This window comes from Salvelinus namaycush, chromosome 9 (genome assembly GCF_016432855.1).
Source record: "Salvelinus namaycush isolate Seneca chromosome 9, SaNama_1.0, whole genome shotgun sequence".
Lineage (NCBI taxonomy): Eukaryota > Metazoa > Chordata > Actinopteri > Salmoniformes > Salmonidae > Salvelinus > Salvelinus namaycush.
The window spans coordinates 29532330-29557896 of NC_052315.1; the positions used below are offsets into that span (position 1 = coordinate 29532330).

Here is a 25567-nt window from a genome sequence, read left to right on the forward strand (position 1 = left end):
CCTTGCTAAGCAGCCTTTCAGGTTGTCGGTATAGGACTCGTTTTACTGTGGATATAGATACTTTTGTACCCGTTTCCTCCAGCATCTTTACAAGGTCCTTTGCTTATGTTCTGGGATTTATTTTCACTTTTCGAACCAAAGTACATTCATCTCTAGGAGACAGAATGTGTCTCCTTCCTGAGCGGTATGACGGCTGCGTGGTCGTATTGTTTGTACAGATAAACATTGTACCTTCGGGCGTTTGGAAATTGCTCCCAAGGATGAACCAGACTTGTGGAGGTCTACAATTTTTTTTCTGAGGTCTTGGCTGATTTCTTTTGATTTTCCCATGATGTCAAGCAAAGAGGCACTGAGTTTGAAGGTAGGCCTTGAAATACATCCACAGGTACACTTCCAATTGACTCAAATGATGGCAATTAGCCTATCAGAAGCTTCTAAAGCCATTACACCATTTTCTGGAATTTTCCAAGCTGTTTAAAGGCACAGTCAACTTGGTGTATGTAAACTTCTGACCCACTGGAATTGTGATAGGTTTTTTCACTTAGAATTCACTGTGTCTGTAAACAATTAATGTATAAATTACTTGTGTCATGCACAAAGTAGATGTCCTAACCGACTTGCCAAAACTATAGTTTAATAAGAAATTTGCGGAGTGGTTGAAAAATGAGTTAATGACTCCAACCTAAGTGTATGTTAACTTCCGACTTTAACTGTGTGTGTGTGTGTGTGTGTGTTTGTTTGTGTATATAGTTCTGTTTACGCATGATCAAGATTTGTATATAAACAAGATCATATTATTGTATGAGTCTGTACCTAGAGAAATGAAAACTAGTGGGGTGGGAAGGATGTCCACTGCTTACTAGACCATGGTGCCTCAAATAACATCCAAGTCCTGTTTGACAAGTTGCAAAGGGAACCCTAAGGCATTAACGTTAAGACCAATGATTGAGGTGCTTTACATAAATTTCCATTGCAAAAAAAAATTAGGGTGGAATTTATGAGTGAGTGTATACATGTGCCATTGAGACAACATTGAGTTCTCACCTTCCTCCAATACAGGAGCCATACAATGTAAAAAAATAACCATACAATGTAAAAAAATAACAATCTAACCACTAGCTAGATGAACCTCTCAGCTAAGAGGTTCGTGCATTCAAAAAATGATAGAGTCAAAATAATATTACTTTAATATAACAGACTAGGCAGAAGTTTATTAGGCCACATCTCAGACTGCAATCAAAATCCCCTGCTGAGTCCAACGTTAAGGCATTGTATGCCAACCTGTCCTAACATTGACTTTCAATCTCCCAATAAAAGTTGTTACAATGGTCAGCAGGGGGTCTGGAATGTGTGGTTAAGGCTAAGGGGACCTTTTTGCTGCAGAAAAAACCTGAAGAAATGTGTTAATTGATAATAAATAAAATGCCAGCTATCCAATATCCCTTTGCCTGAATACTCCCCAGCAGAATATTAAGGTCCCCTGCAGAGTTGTTCTCCTCAAGTGCAGCGGCTGCACACCCACTAAGACCTTCCTATGCTGGTCAGGCAGTCAGACTGACACTGAGGGAGCTGGTACCCATAATCCTTCTCCCCTCTCTTTCTGCTTCTAATGGGTGAAAATTCACTGTGCAGAGTAAATTCACTGCTAGTCAATTTACTTCAGTAACACTGGATGATTTCATTAAGTGTCCCAACTTGCACCGCTGAATAGCTAGCTTTTCACGTTGCGTGACTGGTAAGAAGCTTCAGGAGGGAGGTCATGTGCTAGAAAGCAGAGTTCCTGGGTTTGCACCTCAGCGTGAGCCTGAGTGTGAGCCGAATGATGAGGAAGCGGTACTCGCTAAGAAAGCACAATGACACTTTACACTGGCAGTCCTTTTTGTCTAGCATCAATCAAGATAAACAGAAAAGATTCCACTCGTTTGGGTTTCAGTTATTCTGTTTCTTGTGAAATAAATCTAAGCTCTTTCTTAGTCAGGTGACAGGAGACGGGTGCCTCTGGTCTGGAGCTGTCTGTCAGTGAGCGCTACACTGCTGTATTGTGACAGCTCTGTAAGCCATCTCTCTCTGCACAGGGTGATAATGAGGGCTTTAACAGAGGCAACAGAGCAAACAGCAGGGTCAGGCCTCTGCCTGGTGGTACTGAACAGAGATCTGAGGAGATTACACACACAAAACCTAGATATCTGCAGAGAAGAATCGGAGAAACTCCAAATACAGGTGTGCAAAGCTTGTAGTGTCATACCCAAGAAGACTCGAGGCAGTAATCGCTGCCAAAGGTGCTTCAACAAAGTAATGAGTAAAGGGTCTGAATACTTATGTGATATTTCCAGGGCATTTTATTTAAAAAATTAGTTAAAAAAATATCTAAACCTGTTTTTGCTTTGCCAGTATGGGATAGTGTATCTAGATTGATGAGGGATTTAAAAAAAAATCAATTTTAGAAAAAGGATGTAATGTAACAAAATGTGGAAAAAGTCGAGGGGTCTGAATACTTTCCGAATGTACTTTATAAACTCAGCAAAAAAAGAAATGTCCTCTTACTGTCAACTGCGTTTATTTTCAGCAAACTTAACATGTGTAAATATTCGTATGAACATAAGATTCAACAACTGAGACAAACCGAACAATTTCCACAGACGTGACTAACAGACATTTAATAATGTGTCCCTGAACAAAGGGGGGGGGGGGGGGGGGGTCAAAATCAAAGTAACAGTCAGTATCTGGTGTGGCCACCAGCTGCATTAAGTACTGCAGTTCGTCTCCTCTTCATGGACTGCACCAGATTTGCCAGTTCTTGCTGTGAGATGTTATCAAACTCATCCACCAAGGCACCTTCAAGTTCCCGGACATTTCTGGGGGGAATGGCCCTAGCCCTCACCCTCCGATCCAACAGGTCCCCAACGTGCTCAATGGGATTGAGATCCGGGCTCTTCGCCGGCCATGGCAGAACACTGACATTCCTGTCTTGCAGGAAATCACGCACAGAACGAGCAGTATGGCTGGTGGCATTGTCATGCTGGAGGGTCATGTCAGGATGAGCCTGCAGAAAGGGTACCACGAGGGAGGAGGATGTTTTCCCTGTAACGCACAGCGTTGAGATTGCCTGCAATGACAACAAGCTCAGTCCGATGATGCTGTGACACACCGCCCCCAGACCATGACGGACCCTCCACTTCCAAATCGATCCCGCTCCATAGTACAGACCTCTGTGTAACGCTCATTCCTTCAACGATAAACGCGAATCCGACCTTCACCCATTGTGAGAGAAAACCGCAACTCGTCAGTGAAGAACACTTTTTGCCAGTCCTGTCTGGTCCAGCAACGGTGGGTTTGTGCCTATAGGCGACGTTGTTGCCGGTGATGTCTGGTGAGGACCTGCCTTACAACAGGCCTACAAGCCCTCAGTCCAGCCTCTCTCAGCCTGTTGCGGACAGTCTGAGCACTGATGGAGGGATTGTGCGTTCCTGGTGTAACTCGGGCAGTTGTTGCCATCCTGTATCTGTCCCGGAGGTGTGCTGTTCGGATGTACCAATCCTGTGCAGGTGTTGTTATACGTGGTCTGCCACTGCGAGGACGATCAGCTGTCCGTCCTGTCTCCCTGTAGCGCTGTCTGAGGCATCTCACAGTACAGACATTGCAATTTTATTGCCCTGCCCACATCCGCAGTCCTCATGCCTCCTTGCAGCATGCCTAAGGCACGTTCACGCAGATGAGCAGGGACCCTGGGCATCTTTCTTTTGGTGTTTTTCAGAGCCAGTAGAAAAGCCTTTTTAGTGTCCTAAGTTTTCATAACTGTGACCTTAATTGCCTACCGTCTGTAAGCTGTTAGTGTCTTGAAACTTCTTATGGCTGGAATCACGTTAACGGGATCGATATGACAACAGCCAGTGAAAGTGCAGGGCGCCAAATTCAAACAACAGCAATCTCATAATTAAAATTTCCTCAAAATTCCCTGGAGAGTGGTACTCAGTAATGTATTGTATTGAATTTGCCCCAAACATAACACTTTGTATTCTGGACAAGAAGTTAAATGTTTTGCAGTACTACTTTAGTGCCTTGTTGCAAACAGGATGCATGTTTTGGAATATATTTTATTCTGTACAGGATCCCTTCTTTTCACTCTGCAATTAGGTTAGTATTGTGGAGTTACTACAATGTTGTCGATCCATCTTCAGTTCTCTTATCACAGCCATTAACTGTTTTAAAGTAACCTGAAATCCCTGAGCAGTTTCCTTCCTCTCCGGCAACTGAGTTAGGAAGGACGTGTATTGATGCACTTTCCAAAGTGTAGTTAACTTCACCAGGCTCAAAAGGAATGTTCAATATCAGTTTTTTTAAATATTTACCCATCTACCAATAGGTGCCCAGTCCAGACAACTTATCATGTGACTTGTTAAGCAAATGTTTACTCCTGAACTTATTTAGGCTTGCCATAACAAAGGAGTTGAATACTTCTTGACTCAAGACATTTCAGATTTTGATGTTTAATTAATTAAACATTTTTATTATTCCACTTTGACATTACGGGTTAGTGTAGGCCAGTGACAAAACTAAAGGGGTGTGAATACTTTCTGAAGGCACTAATAAAAAAATCTACATAAACATACACTTATAAAAAATAAAAAACATTTCATAATTTTTGGAGTGGCGGCAATGATTTAGCAGACGATTTAGCCCAACGCTGGTAAATGAATATAAGAAATCCCACCATGCCCTCAGACGAACAATCAAACAAGCAAAGCATTAATACAGGATTAAGATTGAATCCTACTACACCGGATTTAACGCTTGTCGGATGTGGCAGGGCTTGAAAACTATTATGGACTACAAACGGAAACTCAGCCGCGAGCTGCCCAGTGTCGCAAGCCCACCAGATGAGCTAAATACCTTTTATGCACATTTCAGGGCAAACACTAAAGCATGCATGAGAGCACTAGCTGTTCTGGACGTCTGTGTGATAACGCTCTCGGTAGCCGATGTGAGCAAGACCTTCAAACAGGTCAACATTCACAAAGCTGCGGCTCCAGATGGATTACCAGGATGTGTTGTCAAAGCATGCATGGACCAACTGGCAAGTGTCTTCACTGACATTTTCAACCTCTCCCTGACCGAGTCTGTAATACCTACATGTTTCAAAAAGACCACCATAGTCCCTGTGCCCAAGGAAGCGAAGGTAACCTGCCTAAATGTTTACCTCCCCGTAGCCATGAAGTGCTTTGAAAGGCTGGTCATGGCTCACAGCAACAGCATCCTCCCGGATACCCTAGACCCACTCCAATTCGCATAATGCCCCAATAGATCCACAGATGACGCAATCACACTCCACACTGCCCTTTCATACCTGGACAAAAGGAACACCTATGTGAGAATGCTATTCATTGACTACAGCTCAGCGTTCAACACCATAGTCAACACTAAGCTAAGGACTGTGGGACTAAACATCTCCCTCTGCAGCTGGATCCTGGACTTCCTGACGGGCTGGCCCCCAGGTGGTAAGTGTAGGCAACAACACGTCTGCTACGCTGATCCTCAACACTGGGGCCCCTCAGGGGTGTGCTTTGGCCCCTCCTGTACCCCCTGTTCACCCACGACTGCGTGGCCAAACACAGCTCCAACACCATCATTAAGTTTACTGACAACAACAGTGGTAGGCCTGATCACCAACAACGATGAGACAGACTATAGAGGGGTCAGAGACTGCCAGGACAACTTCTCCCTCAATGTGAGCAAGACAAAGGAGCTGAACATGGACTACAGGAAAGGCAGGGCGAACAGTTTACGGGGCTGCAGTGGAGCGGGTCGAGGGTTCCAAGTTCCTTGGTGTCCACCTCACCAACGAATGATCATTAGTCCAAACACACCAGGACAGTCGTGAAGTGGGCACGACAACCCCTTTTCCCCCTTTAGGAAACTGAAAAGATTTGTCATAGGTCCTCACATGCTCAAAAAGTTCTTCAGCTGCACCATCGAGAGCATCCTGACCGGTTGCATTACCACCTTATATGGTATCTGCTTGGCATCTGACCTTAAGGAGCTATAGAGGGTAGTTCGTACGGCCCAGTACATAAATGGGGCCAAGCTTCCTGCCATCCAGGACCTATATACAGTAGGCGGTGTCAGAGGAAAGCCCCAAAAATTGTCAGAGACTCCAGTCAATAAAGTCATAGACTGTTTACTCTGCTACCGTACCGCACGGCAAGCAGTACCGGAGCGCCAAGACTAGGACTAAAAGGCTCCTTAAACAGCTTCTACCCCCCAAGCCATAAGACTGCTGAACAATTAAATCAAATGGCCACCGGATTATTTACATTGACACCCCCCTCCATTTGTTTTTACAATGCTGCTACTCTCTGTTTATTGTCTATGCATAGTCACTTTACAAATTACCTCGACTAACCTGTACCCCCGCACATTGACTCCGTACCGGTATCCCCTCTATATAACCTCTGTCATTTTATTGTGTTACTTATATAATTTTTTACTTTATTTGGTAAATATTTACTTAACTCTTTCTTGAACTGCACTGCTGGTTAAGGGCTTGTAAGTAAGCATTTCACGGTAAGGTCTGCACTTGTTGTATTCGGCACATGTGACAAATAAAGTTTGATTTGATTTGAAACTGAAATCACTAAATAAGAATGTCTGAAATTAAGCCTTGTCAAGGGCCTATAAAGACACTGCAGATTGTTGAAATGACGCATGTAGTGGGGCCGCCCTGAACAAAATGTTCCTTTAGTTTACATACAAAAACTGTGAATTAGAAGAATACATCAACCACTTGTGCCAGTGGTCAACTGTACCCGTAAACGGGTGACTTCACTTCCTGAACAAATCCTTTGAGGTACAGTATATGCAATAGGTAATCTGTACACACTACAATCATGTCCAATATGTAGTCACTTAGCCATATAGAGCATTCTAACCACTTCTTGATCTGATTATTTCCTACAGTATGTGATACGGCCCTCTCTGAAGAGCTGAGCTGGTGTTATGATCACACAGATAATGGATGATTGGGTTGGGGGATGGAGCAGCTCCCTCCTTTCCCCACATGAGGGGTTCAAGTGAAGGGTAAGCCAGATAGAATCAATGCCTGTATGTGAGGGCCAAATCAAATCAGGGGATGGCAGGGATGACGGAGTGACTCACCATAACATAATAGGAGATGCTGTTCACCACACGCTCCCGGGCGCTGCCCAAGGTCTCCAACACGGCACCCAGCCCGTTCTTAGCCAAGCCAAAGGTGGTCTGAGGGGCACTCTTCACACTGGACACAACTGACATGTAGTTAATCTGCAAAGGATAACCAAGGCCACTCACCAGGCGCTGCAGCCCACCACCACTCTGAAACACAGGGACATGAATGTAATACAAGGTGAGTATCTGAACAATTCTTTACCATACAACAACACCACCTACTCACATGGTGTGGCTCATTATACTCTGCTAACCAGGCAGCCTTTTCTGAGCAGTAAATCAACATAAACAGTACAACATGTATTGTACATATGGGTATTGTCTTGGCTGTCTTCTAGGGTGAACCTCGAGGCCAGATTCTGTATGTTGTGTAACAGCACTTCAGATTTCTTTATCCACTCCCTCAATTATACTTCAGTAGGGGGAGTCTCAGGGAATGTGAGCTGAATGTTAAGAATATACAGTATTTGATTACATTTTCTGAGAATACCATGAGGTACATCAAGGATCGCATTGGGAGACTTAGGCATATTTGAGTGGGGCAGACATGACCACATCAATCTAGAGAAATACTGTAGCACAGAGGGAGCAAAGACTTTACAGTAAAACATCCTCTAATGACAATAATGAAATGACCTAATTTACTATTAAAAAATATGGTGATGTGCATTATGTTTGAGACCTGCTCTAAGGCTGGTACGATGTAAGGGTTCATAACCTTCTGAAACTCTGCTTCTGTCGCTTTGTCTCTCTGCTCCTCCCAACTGAAGAATCCCATCAATGAGCTCTGAAAGAACAGGCCCACTGTTTCCACAGCCTCAAGGTTCTTCATGGCATATTCAGTCTGGCAGGGAACAGTACATTTTCAAAGTCAATTTTAATCATCCATAACAACATATTTGCAAAAAACGAAATGTTAGTTACAGTAATAAAATTACTCAGTTACAAGTCATATTTTAGAAGCTTCTATATCATCATGAAAGAAGGTTAAAAAAATGACTTGCCTCGCACACTGTTCCAGTCGATAATTAATAATAGTTTGAGTAGTATCTAGAACTACTGTAAGCCTTATCAAACCCACAACTGTGAGAATATCCATTCAAAAGCGCTAAGCTTTTGCATTTATTGGCTGACGTCAGACACAAGGCCACTAAGTTGTATCGACTCAGACCACCATCTTATGTACAGCCATTCTCAAACACATCTGGGTAAATCCATTTGAATTCAATCACTTTGACAGCACCCCATCTGATTTGAACAAAACCTTCCATACATATTTACCCATTGTAGAATGCCAAAACATTCAAGAGATAAAAGGTGCTCAAAGTTGACCAATTTTGCATACCCCACCATACTATCAAACATCCCTGTCTTCGTCACTGGAAAAGATAAGCGGTTGAGATTGATATTTATTAAAAGCATACAAACAGGGTTGTCCATTTTTAAAAATCATTTCCAGAACATTGCTTTTTATATATAAACATTATGAATGATTATTTTTATTTTTTGGGGGGGGGGGGGGGGGGGGGTGTCATGATTTGACTGATAAATGTACTGAAATGGGAATAAAATGTCAATTTTCAAATTACTGGGATCTTGTATATAGAGTGTGCGACTATTTATTTTTATAACCTACAGTTTACTTGCCATTAGTCAGCACCTCTAGCACCTTTTGTGTGTGCTTTAGCTCATGCTTTTATTTAACTTTCAAAAATGGTTGGAGATCCACACATCAGAGAATGTTGACTTGAATAGGAATATCGGTTTTAAATTATACTGTCAATCCTCTATAGGAAACCTATTGAAACCATAGAAATATAGAATAGACAAACAATGAAGTTGACATTCAACTGTGGGTGGCCCGGCGGCCATCTTTGTGGTAGTAAATAGAAGTAAAAATGTAAATTCAAATTAAATTTCAATGGTGTAACAGCTAAATTGCAGTGGTCTGAAGGGATAAGTTCATTATATTTCTATGATTGAAATTATACCCACCCTGTATTCAAGAACATGTTGCTTCTCAACCGATTGGTGGGCACAACACAAAAACCTCAGATGATGTCAAATAGAGTCTAAGCTACAACATATGCGAATATGAAAATTGACAAACATATTTTTTAAGTTGAATTTGTATTCAAACCCTGTTTGTAACCTGTTCGAAAGATATCAAACTCAACCGTTTATCTTTTACAGTGATGACATGGATGTCTCATAATATGGTGGGGTATGCAAAATGGGTCAACTTTGAGGACCCCTCTCTCTCTCGAATGTTACCACTTCTTCCACGGGCAAACATACGGAAAGTTTTGTTTAAATCAAAAGGAATGCTGTGAAAAAGCGATCTAACTAAGACAACTGCAATAAATACATAAAAGGACCATCTGCTTCATTGAATTAATCTGTGTGTAAAAAGGTAACTTCTACACCTTGGGGAGTACAGTCCCTACAACCAAAAATATCTACAGTGTCAGTAGATACCAAAACGGGGTAACCAATAAGTTCAAGGATTCAAGTACCTTCAATTCAATTGGGTGCTGTATATTGAGCTATTGTGTCATGTGAATTACAGGCATTTTGAATTGGACTAATCATTTTACTTTTAAAAGCAAAGGGATGCAAAGAGCAAAAAATACCAATCCCTGTAGGCCTAATTGCTAATGCTGTACACACTGGATATACAGTGTACAAACATTAGGGACACCTGCTCTAGACTGACCAGGTGAATGTTATGATCCCCTATTGATGTCAACTGTTAAAGCCACTTTATTTAATGTATTGTATAACATGATGTCATATGACTGTCATCTGATGAAGTTGTTCAAAGGTTAGTGATTATTTTTATCTCTATTTGTGGGTTTTGTGAAAGCTATCTTTGCTGTGAAAAAATGGCTGTGTTTTTTTGGATACGGTGGTGAGCTAACATAAATATATGTTGTGTTTTCGCTGTAAAACATTTTAAAAATCGGACATATTGGCTGGATTCACAAGATGTTTATCTTTCATTTGCTGTATTGGACTTGTGATTTCATGAAATTATATTATATGATATTCCCTGTGGCGCTAGGCTAGGCTATGCTAGTCAGCGTTTCTGATGAGGAGGATCCCAGATCCGGGAGGGGGGGGGGGGGGGGGGTCGGTAGAGGTTAAGGGGAAGAGATAGGTTAAATAATACTTTTAATACTTTTAAGCCTTGAGACAATTGATACATGGATCCTGTATGTGTGCCATTCAGAGGGTGAATGGGCAAGACAAAAGATTTAAGGGGGGGGGGTATGGTAGGAGGTGTAAGGCACACCGGTTTGAGTATGTCAAGAACAGCAACGCTGCTTGGTTTCCTGTGTGTATCAAGAATGGTCCACCACCCAAAGGACATCCAGCTAACTTGAGAACGTTTGGAAGCATTAGAGTCAACATGGGACAGTATCCCTGTGGAACGCTTTCGACACCTTGTAGAGTCCATGCCCCGACGAATTTAGACTGTTCTGAGGGAAAAACAGATTGCAACCCAATATTAGGAAGGTGTTCCTAATGTTTTGTACACTCAGTGTAACTCTGGGTGTCTTGTCTGTCTCTCCTTGGGTCTCTCTTCAATGCTTATTTCAGCTGGGATTTCAACTGCCATACTCCAGTAACCCCTGCTGTTATTGAGAACTACTGTAATTGATGTGATTCCCAGAGAGGGATTTGGAATGAATTATGGCTTTAGACTGTGTGTGACATAACCTCCGAGAGAGTACGCATTTACTCTAGTAATAACCCAAATAATTATACCTAATTTCATAATTGAACATACATCAAGTAATTCACATGTCAAAATGATGGATAGAATTGTGTCAATCTTTCAGTCATAAATAAATAAATTATACGCTGGCTGTAAGTAATAGGAATACATTTCATATGAGTCTTTCCACAGGCATGCTCTTCCCTCTCCCTGATGACCGCAACAACAACTCTACATTGGACTAACAGAGGTCAAAATTCACACATTTTCCCTTATTTGGACTGACTGTAGAACCTAATTGGGCTGCCACATTTTATTTTGATTGGCCAATTCCACTGTATCTAGATCCCATCAGCGAAAATGTGATGTTTTAATTTAATTCCCCCACAATTATTTACAGTGTCTGCGGCTGAGACTAAACAGACAGCTGGCTCTTACCAGTGGAGACACACCGGAGATGTGTGTGACCAGGTCCTGACCTTGACTCTTGGCGTGTTGGAGCGTTGCTGCTGTCTGATTGTAGGCACGTCGACACACTGTGCTGGCCAGAGCCCCAAGCCTCCTGTAGCTGGGCGGAAGGCCAGGAGCACTGACACCAGACTCCTGCTCCCACAAAGCAGCCGACTCTGGGGGACAGATAAAGAGCACTCAACGGCTGGACAAATGGATACAAAATGTATCCTTTTCACTCAACAACCTCTAACTCAAAGCATCACATATCATCATTAGCTGACCACTCCTGATGAAGGACAAATAGGATGGACCCTCACTAAGAAAAAGCAAACAAACTTGTAAGAACTACTAGATTCCAAACTTCTATAGCTGTTACATAAATACTGTATCTTATTTACTGACAGACAATGTTACAGTTCATTACTTGTGAGCAGAAGGTCAATCTTTGAGTGACTATGTCTTATGTCCATGAGTTCCGAAGAAGGTACGTGCTTTCAGAAAGTATTCACACATCTTGACTTTTTCCACATTTTGTTGTGTTACAGCCTGAATTTAAAATTAATTAAAATTTAGATTTGTCACTGACCTGTGGAATTGTTTGACATTTTTACAAAATAATTAAAAATGGAAATCTGTAATGGTCTTAAGTCAAAATGTATTCAAACCATTTTTTACAGCAAGCCTAAATAAGTTCAGGATGAAAAAGGTGCTTAACAAGTCACATAATAAGTTGCATGGACTCAGTGTGCAATGGTGTTTAACATGATTTTTTAATGACTACCTCATTTCTGTACCCCACACATACAAAAATCGAGTGTGCAAATGCCAAGAGTGTGCAAAGCTGTCATCAAGGCAAAGGGTGGCTACTTTGAAGAACCTCAAATATATTTTTGATTTGTTTAGCACTTTTTTGGTTACAACATGATTCCATATGTTTTATTTCTTAGTGTTGGTGTCTTCACTATTATTCTACAATGTAGAAAATAGTAAAAAGAAAAGATAAAACCCTGGAATGAGTAGGTGTGTCCAAACCTTTGACTGGTCTTGTTGTAGGTAAACACTTCTGGCCTTACTGTGTGGAATGGGGATGTAACATTCTGTAGTTGGTCACTAGCTAGCACATTTGGGTCCTTGGAAGTGGTGGAAATGTACATGAACATTTTGCCAGTTTTGGAAACAATAATTTTTAGGTTGCAGGGAGGTTCTGAGGATGTTTTATTCTGGTTCCGATAAGGTTTTCCCTAGAGGTTTTATTTACACTGAGAACATAAATTATAGGTCATTTGGAGGTTTGTGAATAACTTTAAAAAAAACTTTTACTAAATGTTTCAATAAGACTTTTAATAATAGTGCTACCTTATTTGAAAATGACATTCTTAGATTGTTCTCTGAGCTTTCCCAAAGTTCCTGTGGTTTTTATGGAAAGTTTAAGAATTTAGAGCTTATTGATGTTACTATGCAAAATAAAACATTCTGAATATTTCCAATAACTGACATAAAAGAGGACTATACAGTCTCTAAACGTTCTGAGAACATTGCTTAATAGGGCTAGGCATCCCGCCAGCGGGACACCTGTCGCCAACTTCCAGTGAAATTGGAGGGCGCGCATTTCAAATAAATAATCATACAAATTATCGATATTAAACTTTTAGGTACATACAAGTGTCGTATATATCGGTTAAAAGCTTAAAGTCTTGTTCATCTAACTGCATTGTCCGATTTACAATAGGCTTTACAGCGAAAGCATGCCATGCGATTGTTTGAAAATATCAAAAATGCCATCAAAATATTTTTCAACCAGCACAGGTTTCATAAAAATCACAAATGGTCAATTAAATATTCACTTACTTTTTGAAAATCTTCTTCTGATTTGCAATCCAAAGGATCCCAGCTTCAACATGCATGGTCATTTTGTTAGATAAAATCCTTCTTTATATCCCAAAAAGTCTATTTAGTTGGCGTCATCGATTTGAGTAATCCACTCGTTCAACATGCAGAGAAAGGAAACCAAAAAGCTACCTCTAAACTTTGTTAAAAAGTCAACAATAAGTTTCTATTTAATCCTCAGGTACCCTAAAATGTAATTAACCTCTTTGGGCTGCAGGGGCAGTATTGAGTAGCCTGGATAAAAGGTGCCCATTTCAAACGGCCTCGTATTCAATTCTTGCTCGTACAATATGCATATTATTATTACTATTGGATAGAAAACACTCTCTAGTTTCTAAAACCGTTTGAATTATATCTGTGAGTAAAACAGAACTCATTTTGCAGCAAACTTCCTGACAGGAAGTGGAAAATCTGAAATCGATGCTCTGTTCTAGGGCCTGCCTATAAATGTCCTTGATATTTATTAGAATACATGCACTTCATCCGTCTTCCACTAGATGTCGACAGGCAGTGAGAGAAGAAATGGAGTGTATAACTTGATCTGGGGTCGAATAAAAGCTCTCGGCATGACGTGTCACCAGTTTCCTGTTTTCTGGAGAGCGCGTGAAGGGACCTGGTTTTGCCTTCTGATAAGCTGTCGTTATAGACGACTAATATCTCCGGCTTTGATTTTATTTGATACATGTGACAATATCATCGTAAAGTATGTTTTTTCAATATAGTTTTATTAGATTATTGAAATTTTTTCGGGACGTTAGGCGTGTTGCGTTGTGTGCCTTTGTTCAGGAAGGAGAGCTTCGCGCCACTTTGCTAGCTTTCCGTGCTAATTGACTGGAGAAGAGGACATTCTAAATCCAAACAACGATTGTTCTGGACAAAGGACCCCTTGTACAACATTCTGATGAAAGATCATCAAAAGTAGGACCCATTTTATGATGTTATTTCATATATCTGTCGAACATGTGAAATAGTCGTTTGCGCCCAGAGTTTGGGCACTCTCTCGCTATAACTAAGCTGGATGTCGTAATGAAGTTATTTTTAGAATTCTAACATGGCGATTGCATTAAGAACTAGTGTATCTATCATTTCCTATACAACATGTATTTTTTAGTAACGTTTATGTATAGTTATTTGGTCAGAATAGTTGAGTGTCATAAAAATATCCGCACATTCTGGGAAAAAGATGCTACGTTAGCACAATGTATAACCACTGATTTCAGCTCTAAATATGCACATTTTCAAACAAAACATAAGTGTATGTATAACCTGATGTTATAGGACTGTCATCTGATGAAGCTTATCAAGGTTAGTCAAAAATTATATATCTTTTGCTGGTTTATTCGCTATCGCTAACGTGCCTATTGCTATCGCTAACGTGCCTTGATGAATGAATGTGGTAGTGTGGTAGGCTATTGTAGTAAGCTAATATAATGCTATATTGTGTTTTCGCTGTAAAACCCTTAAAAAAAAAATCGGAAATATTGGCTGGATTCACAAGATGTTTGTCTTTAATTTGCTGTACACCATCGACTTTTCAGAAATGTTTTATGATGAGTATTTAGGTATTTGACGTTGGTGTCTGTAATTACTCTGGCTGCTTCGGTCCTATTTGTGACGGTAGCTGTGATGGTAGCTGCAATGTAAAACTGATTTATACCTCAAATATGCACATTTTTCGAACAAAACATAGATTTATTGTATAACATGTTATAAGACTGTCATCTGATGAAGTTGTTTCTTGGTTAGTTTGGTTGGTTCTTGGTTAGTTAGGTTGGCTTTGTGCATGCTACCTGTGCTGTGAAAAATGTCTGTCCTTTTTTGTATTTGGTGGTGAGCTAACATAAATATATGTGGTGTTTTCGCTGTAAAACATTTTAAAAATTGGACATGTTGGCTGGATTCACAAGATGTTTATCTTTCATATGCTGTATTGGACTTGTTAACCTTTTCTCAATAGGGGGTGCTGTTGGCACTTTGTAATAATTACGTTCCCAAATTAAACTGCCTCGTACTCAATTCTTGCTCGTACAATATGCATATTATTATTACTATTGGATAGAAAACACTCTCTAGTTTCTAAAACCGTTTGAATTATATCTGTGAGTGAAACAGAACTGGACTTAGAGCAATTTTCCTATGTGGATGTGAGAATGCAAAATTTTGCAAGCTGCTCTGAGATCTGTTTATAAATCTGCCTGTCTTCTATTGGTTGAGATGCACTGCATACGCCTTCCCCTGGATGTTAGCGAATAGGGAGACTTGAAATGGAGTCTCTACGTAGATCTGAAAGGTTATAAATGGCTTGGGAAGAAAAGTACTGGTCTTTTCCCTCTTCGCTCTGACGCAGGAAGGACCTTGGCATATCGTACTAGAACCTTCGGTTATAGCTCTTAGAAATTCCCGGCTGTGTTTTTATTCGATATAGGCTTTAAAGACATCATAATGTTGTTATTTTAAACCGAATTATATCAGTTTATGTCAGTATATTGCGATTTTCGGGTATTTATTTTTGTGGCGTTCTAGGGAGTTGGGTATCTCTGTCTCAAATGCTAATGTTTACTGCTAATTGCAACGTTGAAGAGGACGTTCTACAACCGAGCAACGATTCTTTTGGACAAAGGACACCTTTCCCAAGATTCTGATGGGAGTTCATCAAAAAGTAAGAACTATTTATGCTGATAATTCGTTGTTCTGTTGAAAAATGTCAAATGCATAAGCCGCCATTAATTTCAGTGCAGCCTCGCTTTAACGCACGCTGTATGTTGAAGTAACGTTAATTTTAAAAATGTAACACAGCGATTGCATTAAGAACTAATTTGTCTTTCATTTGCTGTCCAACCTGTATTTTTTAGTCAAGTTTAGGATTAGTTAGTGATTAGAATAGGTGCCTCTCCAAAGATTTCTCGCGACATTTTCTGGGCAGCTTTGCTACTTTTCTCATTGTATAACCACGATTTGTGCCGCTAAATATGCACATTTTCGAACAAACTCTATATGCATTGTGTAATATGATGTTATAGGACTGTCATCTGAAGAATTCTGAGAAGGTTAGTGAAAAAATTAATATATTTTGGTGGTTTATACGTTATCGCTATTTTTGGCTTGAATCAATGCTGTTGTGATGTTTGCTATTGTGGTAAGCTAATATAACGCTATATTGTGTTTTCGCTGTAAAACACTTAGAAAATCTGAAATATTGGCTGGATTCACAAGATCTGTGTCTTTCATTTGCTGTACGCTGTGTATTTTTAAGAAATGTTTTATGATGAGTAATTAGGTAATACACGATGGTCTCTGTAGTTATTCTAGTTGCTTTGGTGAGAGTTGTGATGGTGGCTGCAATGGTAAACTATGATTTATACCTGAAATATGCACATTTTTCTAACAAAACATATGCTATACAATAAATATGTTATCAGACTGTCATCTGATGAAGTTGTTTCTTGGTTAGTGGCAATTTATATCTTTATTTGGTCGAATTTGTGATAGCTACTGATGCAGTAAGAAAATGGTGGAGTAAAAAAAGTGGTGTCTTTTGCTAACGTGGTTAGCTAATAGATTTACATAGTGTCTTCCCTGTAAAACATTTTAAAAATCAGAAATGATGACTGGATTCACAAGATGTGTATCTTTCATCTGGTGTCTTGGACTTGTGATTTAATGATATTTAGATGCTACTATTTACTTGTGACGCTATGCTAGGCTATGCTAGTCAGCTTTTTTACTGATGGGGGTGCTCCCGGACCCGGGATTGGGAGGAAGTAGAAGTTAATGTGTGAAAGTTAAATATTTCTAAAAAATATATTTTGAATTTCGCGCCCTGCACTTGAAGTGGCTGTTGTCATATTGTGCCCGGCTTCGGGCTTGCAGCCCAAAGAAGTTAAACTATAATATTTCATACAGAAATAAATATGTTCAATAGGAAAGCAAAATTAGCAGGTGCATGTCCTCTTCCTCACGCACGCACAGACTGATTTCCAACTCTGACTCCCAGTATTAAAACTCAAAATCCTTCCTCGTTTGGGAAGAAACAATCCTGAAACCTTGAATAAAGACTGTTGACATCTAGTGGAAGCCATAGGAATTGCAATCTGGGAGCTGGATTTGGATATGACCCAAAACGTTCCATTGGAAGAGCATGGGCTCTCAAAAAAAACTATTCCGGTTGGTTTTTCTTTGGGATTTCTCCTACCATATCTATTGTGTTATAGTCTCTTACATTATTTTAACATTTCTACAAACTTCAAAGTGTTTATATCCAATAGTACCAATTATATGCATATCATGGCTTCTGGGCCTGAGTAACAGGCACTTTACTTTGAGGACATCAGTCAGACAGGAAGTGGAGAAAAAAAGACCCTAGCCTGAAGAAACTTTAGAACTCAAAAGGTAACTAAATGTAATCTATGTAATCCCCAAAAGTAATTATTTGTCATGAGAGGGACATAAACAATAACTAGTAATGCTGCACACTCCAAGAAAGGTTACCATCTAACCTTTCTGGTAAAAATAGTTATATTGCTGAGGTGTAGTCACTTTCTTTTGAGGACAAGCTTAAGTATACAATACAAATGTATAAAATGTTCAATTTTTATCATAATGCATTTCCTATTCAACTAAATTGTGTAAATTAGGCTTGAGATGACTTTTTTTTCTATATATTGTATAGTCAATTTATACAATAAGATTTCACCTTCCTTATAAAACTCTAAAATGCATATCTGTACATTTAGTGTTAAAGAAAATTTACATATTTCCTAAAGGTCTTTCCTGATCAAAACGTTTGCCCCCCCCCCCCCCCCATCCGCTGTGAACGGCTCAGAGCTCTAGCTTGGCTTCCAGAACTCAATAGGAACTCGCCTTTCATCTCATATTAATCTTGTCTGTCTATGACAAACAGAAAGGTTTAAAATCAAAAAATGTGCTACAGTGACAAAACCACTCTCCCTTGCTGCGATAAGATGTAAGGATTACAGCCATATGTTTTGTTAGTGCCTTTATAAAAAGGCAGATGAGACATACTCCTGTGCCCATGAGAGTCAGGGCTACTGCTCAATGCAAGCCATTTTGATCTACGGTGTCCAAAGATCAATTTATAAGCAAAAATGTTAGTGGGCAAAAACAGGGTAATTTACATGGAAGAGGTTTTTAAGAGAACCACGTGGGAACTTGTGTGTAATGTTCAGTGGAAGTACTGAAATTCCCAAATAAGAATTGTTTCTTAAAACTTCTTATGGCTGCAAGGGGCAGCACTGAGTAACCTGAAAATAGGTGGCCATTTCAAACGGCCTCCTACTCAATTCTTGCTCGTACAATATGCATATTATCATTTCTATTGGATAGAAAACACTCTCTAGTTTCTTAAACCGTTTGAATTATTTCTCTAAGTGAACCAGAACTTTTTCTGCAGCCCATTTCCTATCCGGAAGTGAGATTTCCAAATGCGAGGTCTCTTTTCAAGAGCTTGTCTATAAAAGGGCATGTCACTTGGGACCATAGAAACACGTCATACGCCTTCCCCTGGGTGTCATGCGGAAGTGAGAGCAGAAAGGACTTGAATATCTCGTTCAGGGATTGAATACAGCCTCTTGGAGTGAGAGGACCGCCATAATTTTTTTTCTCCAAGGCGCGAAGTTGGACCTTGTATTGCCTCCTGGAAAACTGTCGTTATAGGTGAATATATTCTCCGGCTTCGATTTTACTTGATACATGTCACAATATCATCCTAAAGTATGTTTTTTCAATATAGTTTAATTATATTATTGAAATTTATTCTGGACTTTAGACGTGATGCGACGCAAGAATTTTGTCAAGATGGAGAGGTTAGCGTCGCACTGCCAGTGTGCTTGCTAATTCAAGAGGGAAATCGTTCGTTCTGGATCGAAATAAAGACGTTTCTGAACAAAGGACCCCTTGGAGAACATTCTGATGGAAGATCAACAAAGATAAGGACCCAATTTGGGATGCTTTTTCATATATCTGTCGAACTGTGCTATGCTACCGTTTGACTAGAATCAATGCTGCTGTGTGCTAGCTAATGTAGTAAGCTAATATAACGATATATTGTGTTTTCGCTGTAAAACACTTCAAAAATCGGAAATATTGGCTTTATTCACAAGATCTTTGTCTTTCATTAGCTATCCACCATATATTTTTCTGAAATGTTTTATGATGTGTAATTAGTAGTTGACGTTGGTGTCTGTATTTTCTCTGGCTACTCCCGTGCGATTTCTGACTGTAGCTATGATGGTAGCAGTAATGTAAAACTGATTTATAGCTAAAATATGCACATTTTTTGAACAAAACATAGATTTATTGTGTAACATGTTATAGGACTGTCATCTGAGGTAGTTTTTTCTAGGTTATTTAGGTTGGTTCTAGGTTAGTTAGGTTGGCTTGTGCATGCTACTTGCATCCTACTTGTGCTGTGAAAAATGTCTGTCCTCTTTTTTATTTGGTGGTGAGCTAACATAAATATATGTGGTGTTTTCTCTGTAAAACATTTAAAAAATCGGACATGTTGGCTGGATTGACAAGATGTTTATCTTTCAAATGCTGTATTGGACTTGTTAATGTGTGAAAGTTAAATATTTTTAAAAAATAGATTTTGAATTTCGCGCCCTGCACTTGAGCTGGATGTTGTCATAAGTGTACCGATGTCGGGACAGCCCGCCTAACAGGTTAACACCAGCCTTCTAATCATCAGAGCAGCACAGCATGTTCTCTGTACAGAGCGTCTAAGAGATGGCTCACCTCAGCGAGCCTATATACCACACACTGTGTGAGTGGTGGGCGTGGGATGGGTTGATTAACCTCAGTCAGACAGGGCCAAGTGCTTATCCTGCCTGCCTATCTGAGGACTGGATCACTTGTACTCCCAGAGCAGGAGGATTAGTCTGGAGAACACCCGAGTGACTTGTCTAGCCAGACAGGGCCACAGGTGGAACCAATAATACAAATTATATAAAATGGGGGTCATTGACTTAATAATGACATTTGCAGAACGGACAGAAGTGCCTATACATTGTGCCCCCTCGCACAGTATAAAAGCAAATAATAGATTGTTCAACAGCCCGAGTCAAACTCAAGAGCCCATTCAATCTGGCAGGCAGGGGGTTTGAGTAAAAAAAATAAGAATAATCTCAATTAACATTGAAATGACTAAAACCAAATTTAAACTGTAGAAATGATAATGGTTCTACATTTATAGTCTCTTCACTCTGTCCAGCTTGCTAAAGGTTCCGTGTGGCTCAGTTGGTAGAGCATGACCCTTGCAATGTCAGTGTTGTGAGTTCAATTCCTATGGGGGACCAGTATAAAAAAACAAATATGTTTATGTACTGTAAGTGTCACTGGATAAGAGTGTCTGACAAATAATGTAAAATGCTAACACTGATCAAATTCCAAAAGCGATGGATATGGTACAATTTTCTACACATTGACTGCGAGGAAATATAATACATTTTAAGTGCTGCCCTCCAGACCTCGGTGAAGACCAAATGCTACCCGCAGGGGGAAATTAGTTTGACACCCCTGTTCTACAGGTATGGTATGGGGATTCTTTATAGATTTCCTTATGGTCTGGCACCTTCTCTAACAGCCAGATATGGTTCCATTTGGCAAGCCAAGTATGTCTTTGGCTAATTTTGTTGAATATAATATATTTCCCTTAGATTGTAACAGACTGACTCATGTATGAGTCCTCATGTGGAGGGTGAAGAGGTTGTTGTGTCTAGTGCAAGTGCTAGAGAACATCTCATCTTCAGACATTGCTTAGAGATGTTCATTTTATCTCACTTGTCTAAATCATGCTGTTATGTTCTTTCTGTGTCCTGAAACAAAACATCTCCTATCACCAGTCATCTACTACAGCTTGCCTGCTGTAACCATGAAACCATAGCACTCCACTGTTTTGTTTCTCAATTGTAGGTTGCCACCTTGTGGTGAAAGTTGAAATAGCTACAGTATACTGTCACCTTTTAAATGGGTCAGTGCAATCCGGGATCTTTGGGACGTCCCTTAACGGATAGCACAGACCATTGTAAATGTTTAGCTGTCATACTCCCATTCCATGTTCTTATCTGAACTAACTCAACACAGTAAGAAGAAAAAAACATCACGTTTGTGAAGTATACCATTCTCCTCAGAGGATCCAGGCAGAACATAGTTGACCAGACTCTCAGCCAGGGTCAGTGCAGTGTCTGCTCCCTCCCCTGCAAGGTGGACAGGCTTGCTGTTCAGGATGTAGCTAAAGCCATCACCAAAGGCACTCCTGGTCAACTGGAGCCAACTGGATGCCATGCTGAGCACCCTGTCTGAGGTGCCAGCGATGGGGCTGGCGATGCCCTCCTTAGCTGTCTGCACTGTAGAGGTGACTGCATCCACTATGCCAGACGCCAGCTGTGTGAAACAGAGGGAAAAGACAGGTTTTAGGGGCAGAAGTCATGCTGTGTAACAAGCATTTTAAATTGACTCAGAAAATAGCTTCCTTGCCTTCTCAGGGGGATACTGCAGGGCTGGGATCTTCTCCTCCAGATGATCCAGCCCTTTACAGGCCAGATTGTTGGCAGCAACAACTAGAGACAATACATTGTGTTTAGAGAAGGTCATTATGTGTTTTACACTGCCGATAACCTCTGAGTATTGAACACATTGAAAGATGTTCTCTACTCTGAAATTATTTCATCACAAATAATACGTTATTAAACATCTCCAGGAGCAAGATAGCAAAAATGCAGATGAGATCATTGTCATTATGGTATTGCTCTCTGAGACAGAATATCTATGGCACGCCTTAGTGACATGCAAGCTGCAATCTTCAATCTGCCTTGGTACTTTCATTATATTGCACTCATTACAACAGATCGTTTTTCCTCACGAGCCAATGGGTTGTGAGCAAAGCTGTATTGCATTTCCAGATTCAATATTTTCCTTCATGCCTGTTCTTAAAAAATGTTTGTGAAGTAAGCTAGAACGTGAGACAATTAAATATTTAAATTGCCCAATTTATTATGAAATGTCAAAGTTTACTTGTCACCAGAGAACAGTTTTGCAATTTGTGAATGTGAGTTCAGGACAAAGAGTTCATCCAATATAAATTACATTTCACAACCAGGAAATGTAACATCCCCAGAGAGAGTTTCATGACAACTGTGTGTTCTCCCCATCAACAAGTAGAACATAGAAACAGTCAAACCAAGTCTTGTAGACCTGGCTCAGTCTACTAAACCTGGCTCTACTAAGAGCTGGCCCTAGCCCAGGCGTACGGCAGGACACAGTCCCAGACTCAACAGCACAACGGATTTGTTGTCACTACAGATAATCAAACAAACAGCAAACCCTCTCAGTGAGAATGAGCTAATTGACTCCTTTTCATGCATTGCACTTCACAGCATCAACATGTATTGAAGGATTACTTTTGAGGTACTGCATGTTCAGGTTACTGTAGTAGATGAACATCACAATCAGGTAATGGTACTGCAGTGTGAAGCAGTATAGACTATTGTACTGTAGTAGCTGAACATATGGTTAATGAACTGATTACACAGCCTATCTATTTGTCTTACACAGCCTAACAATTTTTGCAGTGCAGCAATTGATGACAGTTAGCACTAAGGCAGGGAATCAGTGTGCTCACGCTGGGTCTCCAGTCGGTCGATGGCAGGCTGGATGCTCCACACTGCCAGACTGCTCGCGGTCCTGGCCCCCCTCTCATACACCCCACACACAGAGCAGAGGAGCGGGTGGGTCTGCTTGGTGCTAGTGTAGGTCCTCTCAATAACCTCACAGGTAGAGCTCACTGCAGGTAGGCTTAGGAGTCTGACAAACACATTGTCCTGAGAGACATGGAACAACAATTCACTCCTCAAGCTGAGACGGACATGCTCGACTCTGTCAATGTGCATATATACTATAGTAGGCTACATATATACATAACTGTTATTATAGTCTGTCAGATTTACAGATGAGGGTTAGGCTGTTGTACTGTAGTGGAAATGTGTTACAGTGACATCAGTGCAAGAACATGTAGTTGTAAACTGTTTGGAAACCTCACCTTTAACTGGGCTTTGGTGGATGCTGTTTTCTCTGGAGCCATTATGACTGATCAACTATGTGAATGACATTACAATGAATCATTGTTGCACCTGAAGCAAGTTTGGAACTACTACCAGCATATTGACTTGTAGAAACATTTTATATTGAATACGGTACCCTATTATTAGGCTACTACTACAGAAGTAAACCAGCAATTTTTTAAAATCAAATGTAAAAAGAATAGAAACTAACCGTCTAGTGTTGAGTCCAGCTGAAGACCGTGGCACATTTAATTTGGTGAGGAACAGAAGAACTATACAGACACAACCTGAAAAAGGCGGCTGCTCATCACGCCCACTTAAAGGAGAAGTCTACCCAAAATCCAGAATCTCCCAAGTGGTTCCAAACCTTGAAACTATTTTAGTGGAGTTCCGCTCTCTCTCCCTGGATTGCAGAACTGAGACAGCTGCAAAAACAGGTCACGTGACTCGTGACATTCCTGGATGCAGGCCTCGCTCCGCTCCGTTGTCAGTGAATGCATGATTTACAAATCTGCAAACTGTTGGCAAATTCATTGTTTTATTGAATGCGTAGGCCAAATTTGCTATTTTTGTCAAAAGTATATTGGTTTTGAGTCAGGAAATGTGTACTTTTCCACCAGATTTGTGATTATTTTATATCATTATTTTATGTAGCTCTCATAGGGAAAACCCTACTCATTATATGCCAATATATGGAGCTGTCTTCAGTATCCTCACTACTTCTACCCCCCCCAAAAAGTTGAATCTGTGATATCAAGCTCCATATACGGGCATAAATAGAAGGGGTTCCCCCTGAGGGCCCTCATGCACAGATTTTACCCATCTCCACTTCTGTGTCAGTCAGCTACCTAAAATAAAAAATGTAATTATCGCAAATATTTAATGAGGAAAAGTCAACATTTTGTGACTCAACAGTATTTTTAGACAAAAACAGCTCATTTCAATAAAACAATGTATTTGCTTACAGGGGGCAGATTTGTGAATCGTGCATTCGCTGACAACAGAGCAGAGTGAGGCAAACTCCATTAAACAACACTGAACAAAAATATAAACTTAACATGCAACAATTTCAAAGAATTTACTGAGTTACAGTTTATATAAGTAAATCAGTAATTTGAAATAAATTCATTAGGCCCTAATCTATAGATTTCACATGACTGGGAGTACAGACATGTATCTGTTGGTCGAAGATACACTATATGACTAAAAGTATGTGGACACCTGCTTGTCTAACATCTCATTCCAAAATCATGGGCATTAATATGGAGTTGGTCCCCCCTTTGCTGCAATAACAGCCTCCACACTTCTGGGAAGGCTTTCCTCTAGATGTTGGAACATTGCTGCGTGGACTTGTTTCCAGTCATCCACAAGAGCATTAGTGAGGTCGGGCAATGATGTTGGGAGATTAGGTCTGGCTCGCAGTTGGCATTCCAATTCATCCCAAAGGTGTTCGATGGGGTTGAGGTCAGGGCTCTGTGCAGGCCAGTCAAGTTCTTCCACACCGATCTCGACAAACCATTTCTGTATGGACCTTGCTTTCTTCATGGGGGCATTTTCATGTTGAAACAGGAAAGGGCCTTCCCCAAACTGTTGCCACAAAGTTGGAAGCACAGAATCGTCTGGAACGTCATTGTATGCTGTAGTGATAAGATTTCCCATCACTAGAACTAAGAGGCCTAGCCCGAACCATGTAAAACTGCCCCAGACCACCAAATTGTACAGTTGGCACTATGCATTCGGGCAGGTAGCATTAACCTGGCATCGTACAAATCCAGATTCATCCGTCGGACTGCCAGGTGGGTAGGTACCAACATTTCCGCCACACTGATCCTCAACACGGGGGCACCTCAGGGTACGTGCTCAGTCCCCTCCTGTACTCCCTGTTCACTCATGACTGTATGACCAGGCATGACTCCAACACCATCTTTAAGTTGGCTGATGACATAACAGTGGTAGGCCTGATCACCGACAACGATGAGACAGCCTATAGGGAGAAAGTCAGAGACCTCAACGTGATCAAGACAAAGGAGATGATTATGGACTACAGGAAAAGGAGGACTGAGCATGCCCCCATTCTCATCGACGGAGCTGCAGTGGAGCAGGTTGAGAGCTTCAAGTTCTTAGGTGTCCACATCAACAAAAAACTATCATGGTAAACACACCAAGACAGTCGTGAAGAGGGCACGACAAAGCCTATTCCTCCTCAGGAGACTGAAAAGACTTAGCATGG

General features: G+C 40.6%; 1 protein-coding gene across 1 annotated transcript in view; it reads right to left on the minus strand.

The window, feature by feature from the left end:
• The window catches only part of plin1 (perilipin 1), a 43176-nt gene extending 19819 nt beyond the window's left edge, over positions 1–23357 (minus strand). Inside the window, exons 1-7 of the mRNA XM_039000373.1 lie at positions 23316–23357; positions 22899–23097; positions 21755–21837; positions 21397–21661; positions 11360–11547; positions 7883–8044; positions 7153–7347 (exon numbers count right to left, since the gene is read on the minus strand). Coding sequence (XP_038856301.1) covers positions 7153–7347; positions 7883–8044; positions 11360–11547; positions 21397–21661; positions 21755–21837; positions 22899–23097; positions 23316–23357 — 1134 coding nt within the window. The remainder of the gene's footprint in view (positions 1–7152; positions 7348–7882; positions 8045–11359; positions 11548–21396; positions 21662–21754; positions 21838–22898; positions 23098–23315) is intronic.
• Between the last annotated feature and the right edge of the window lie 2210 nt (positions 23358–25567).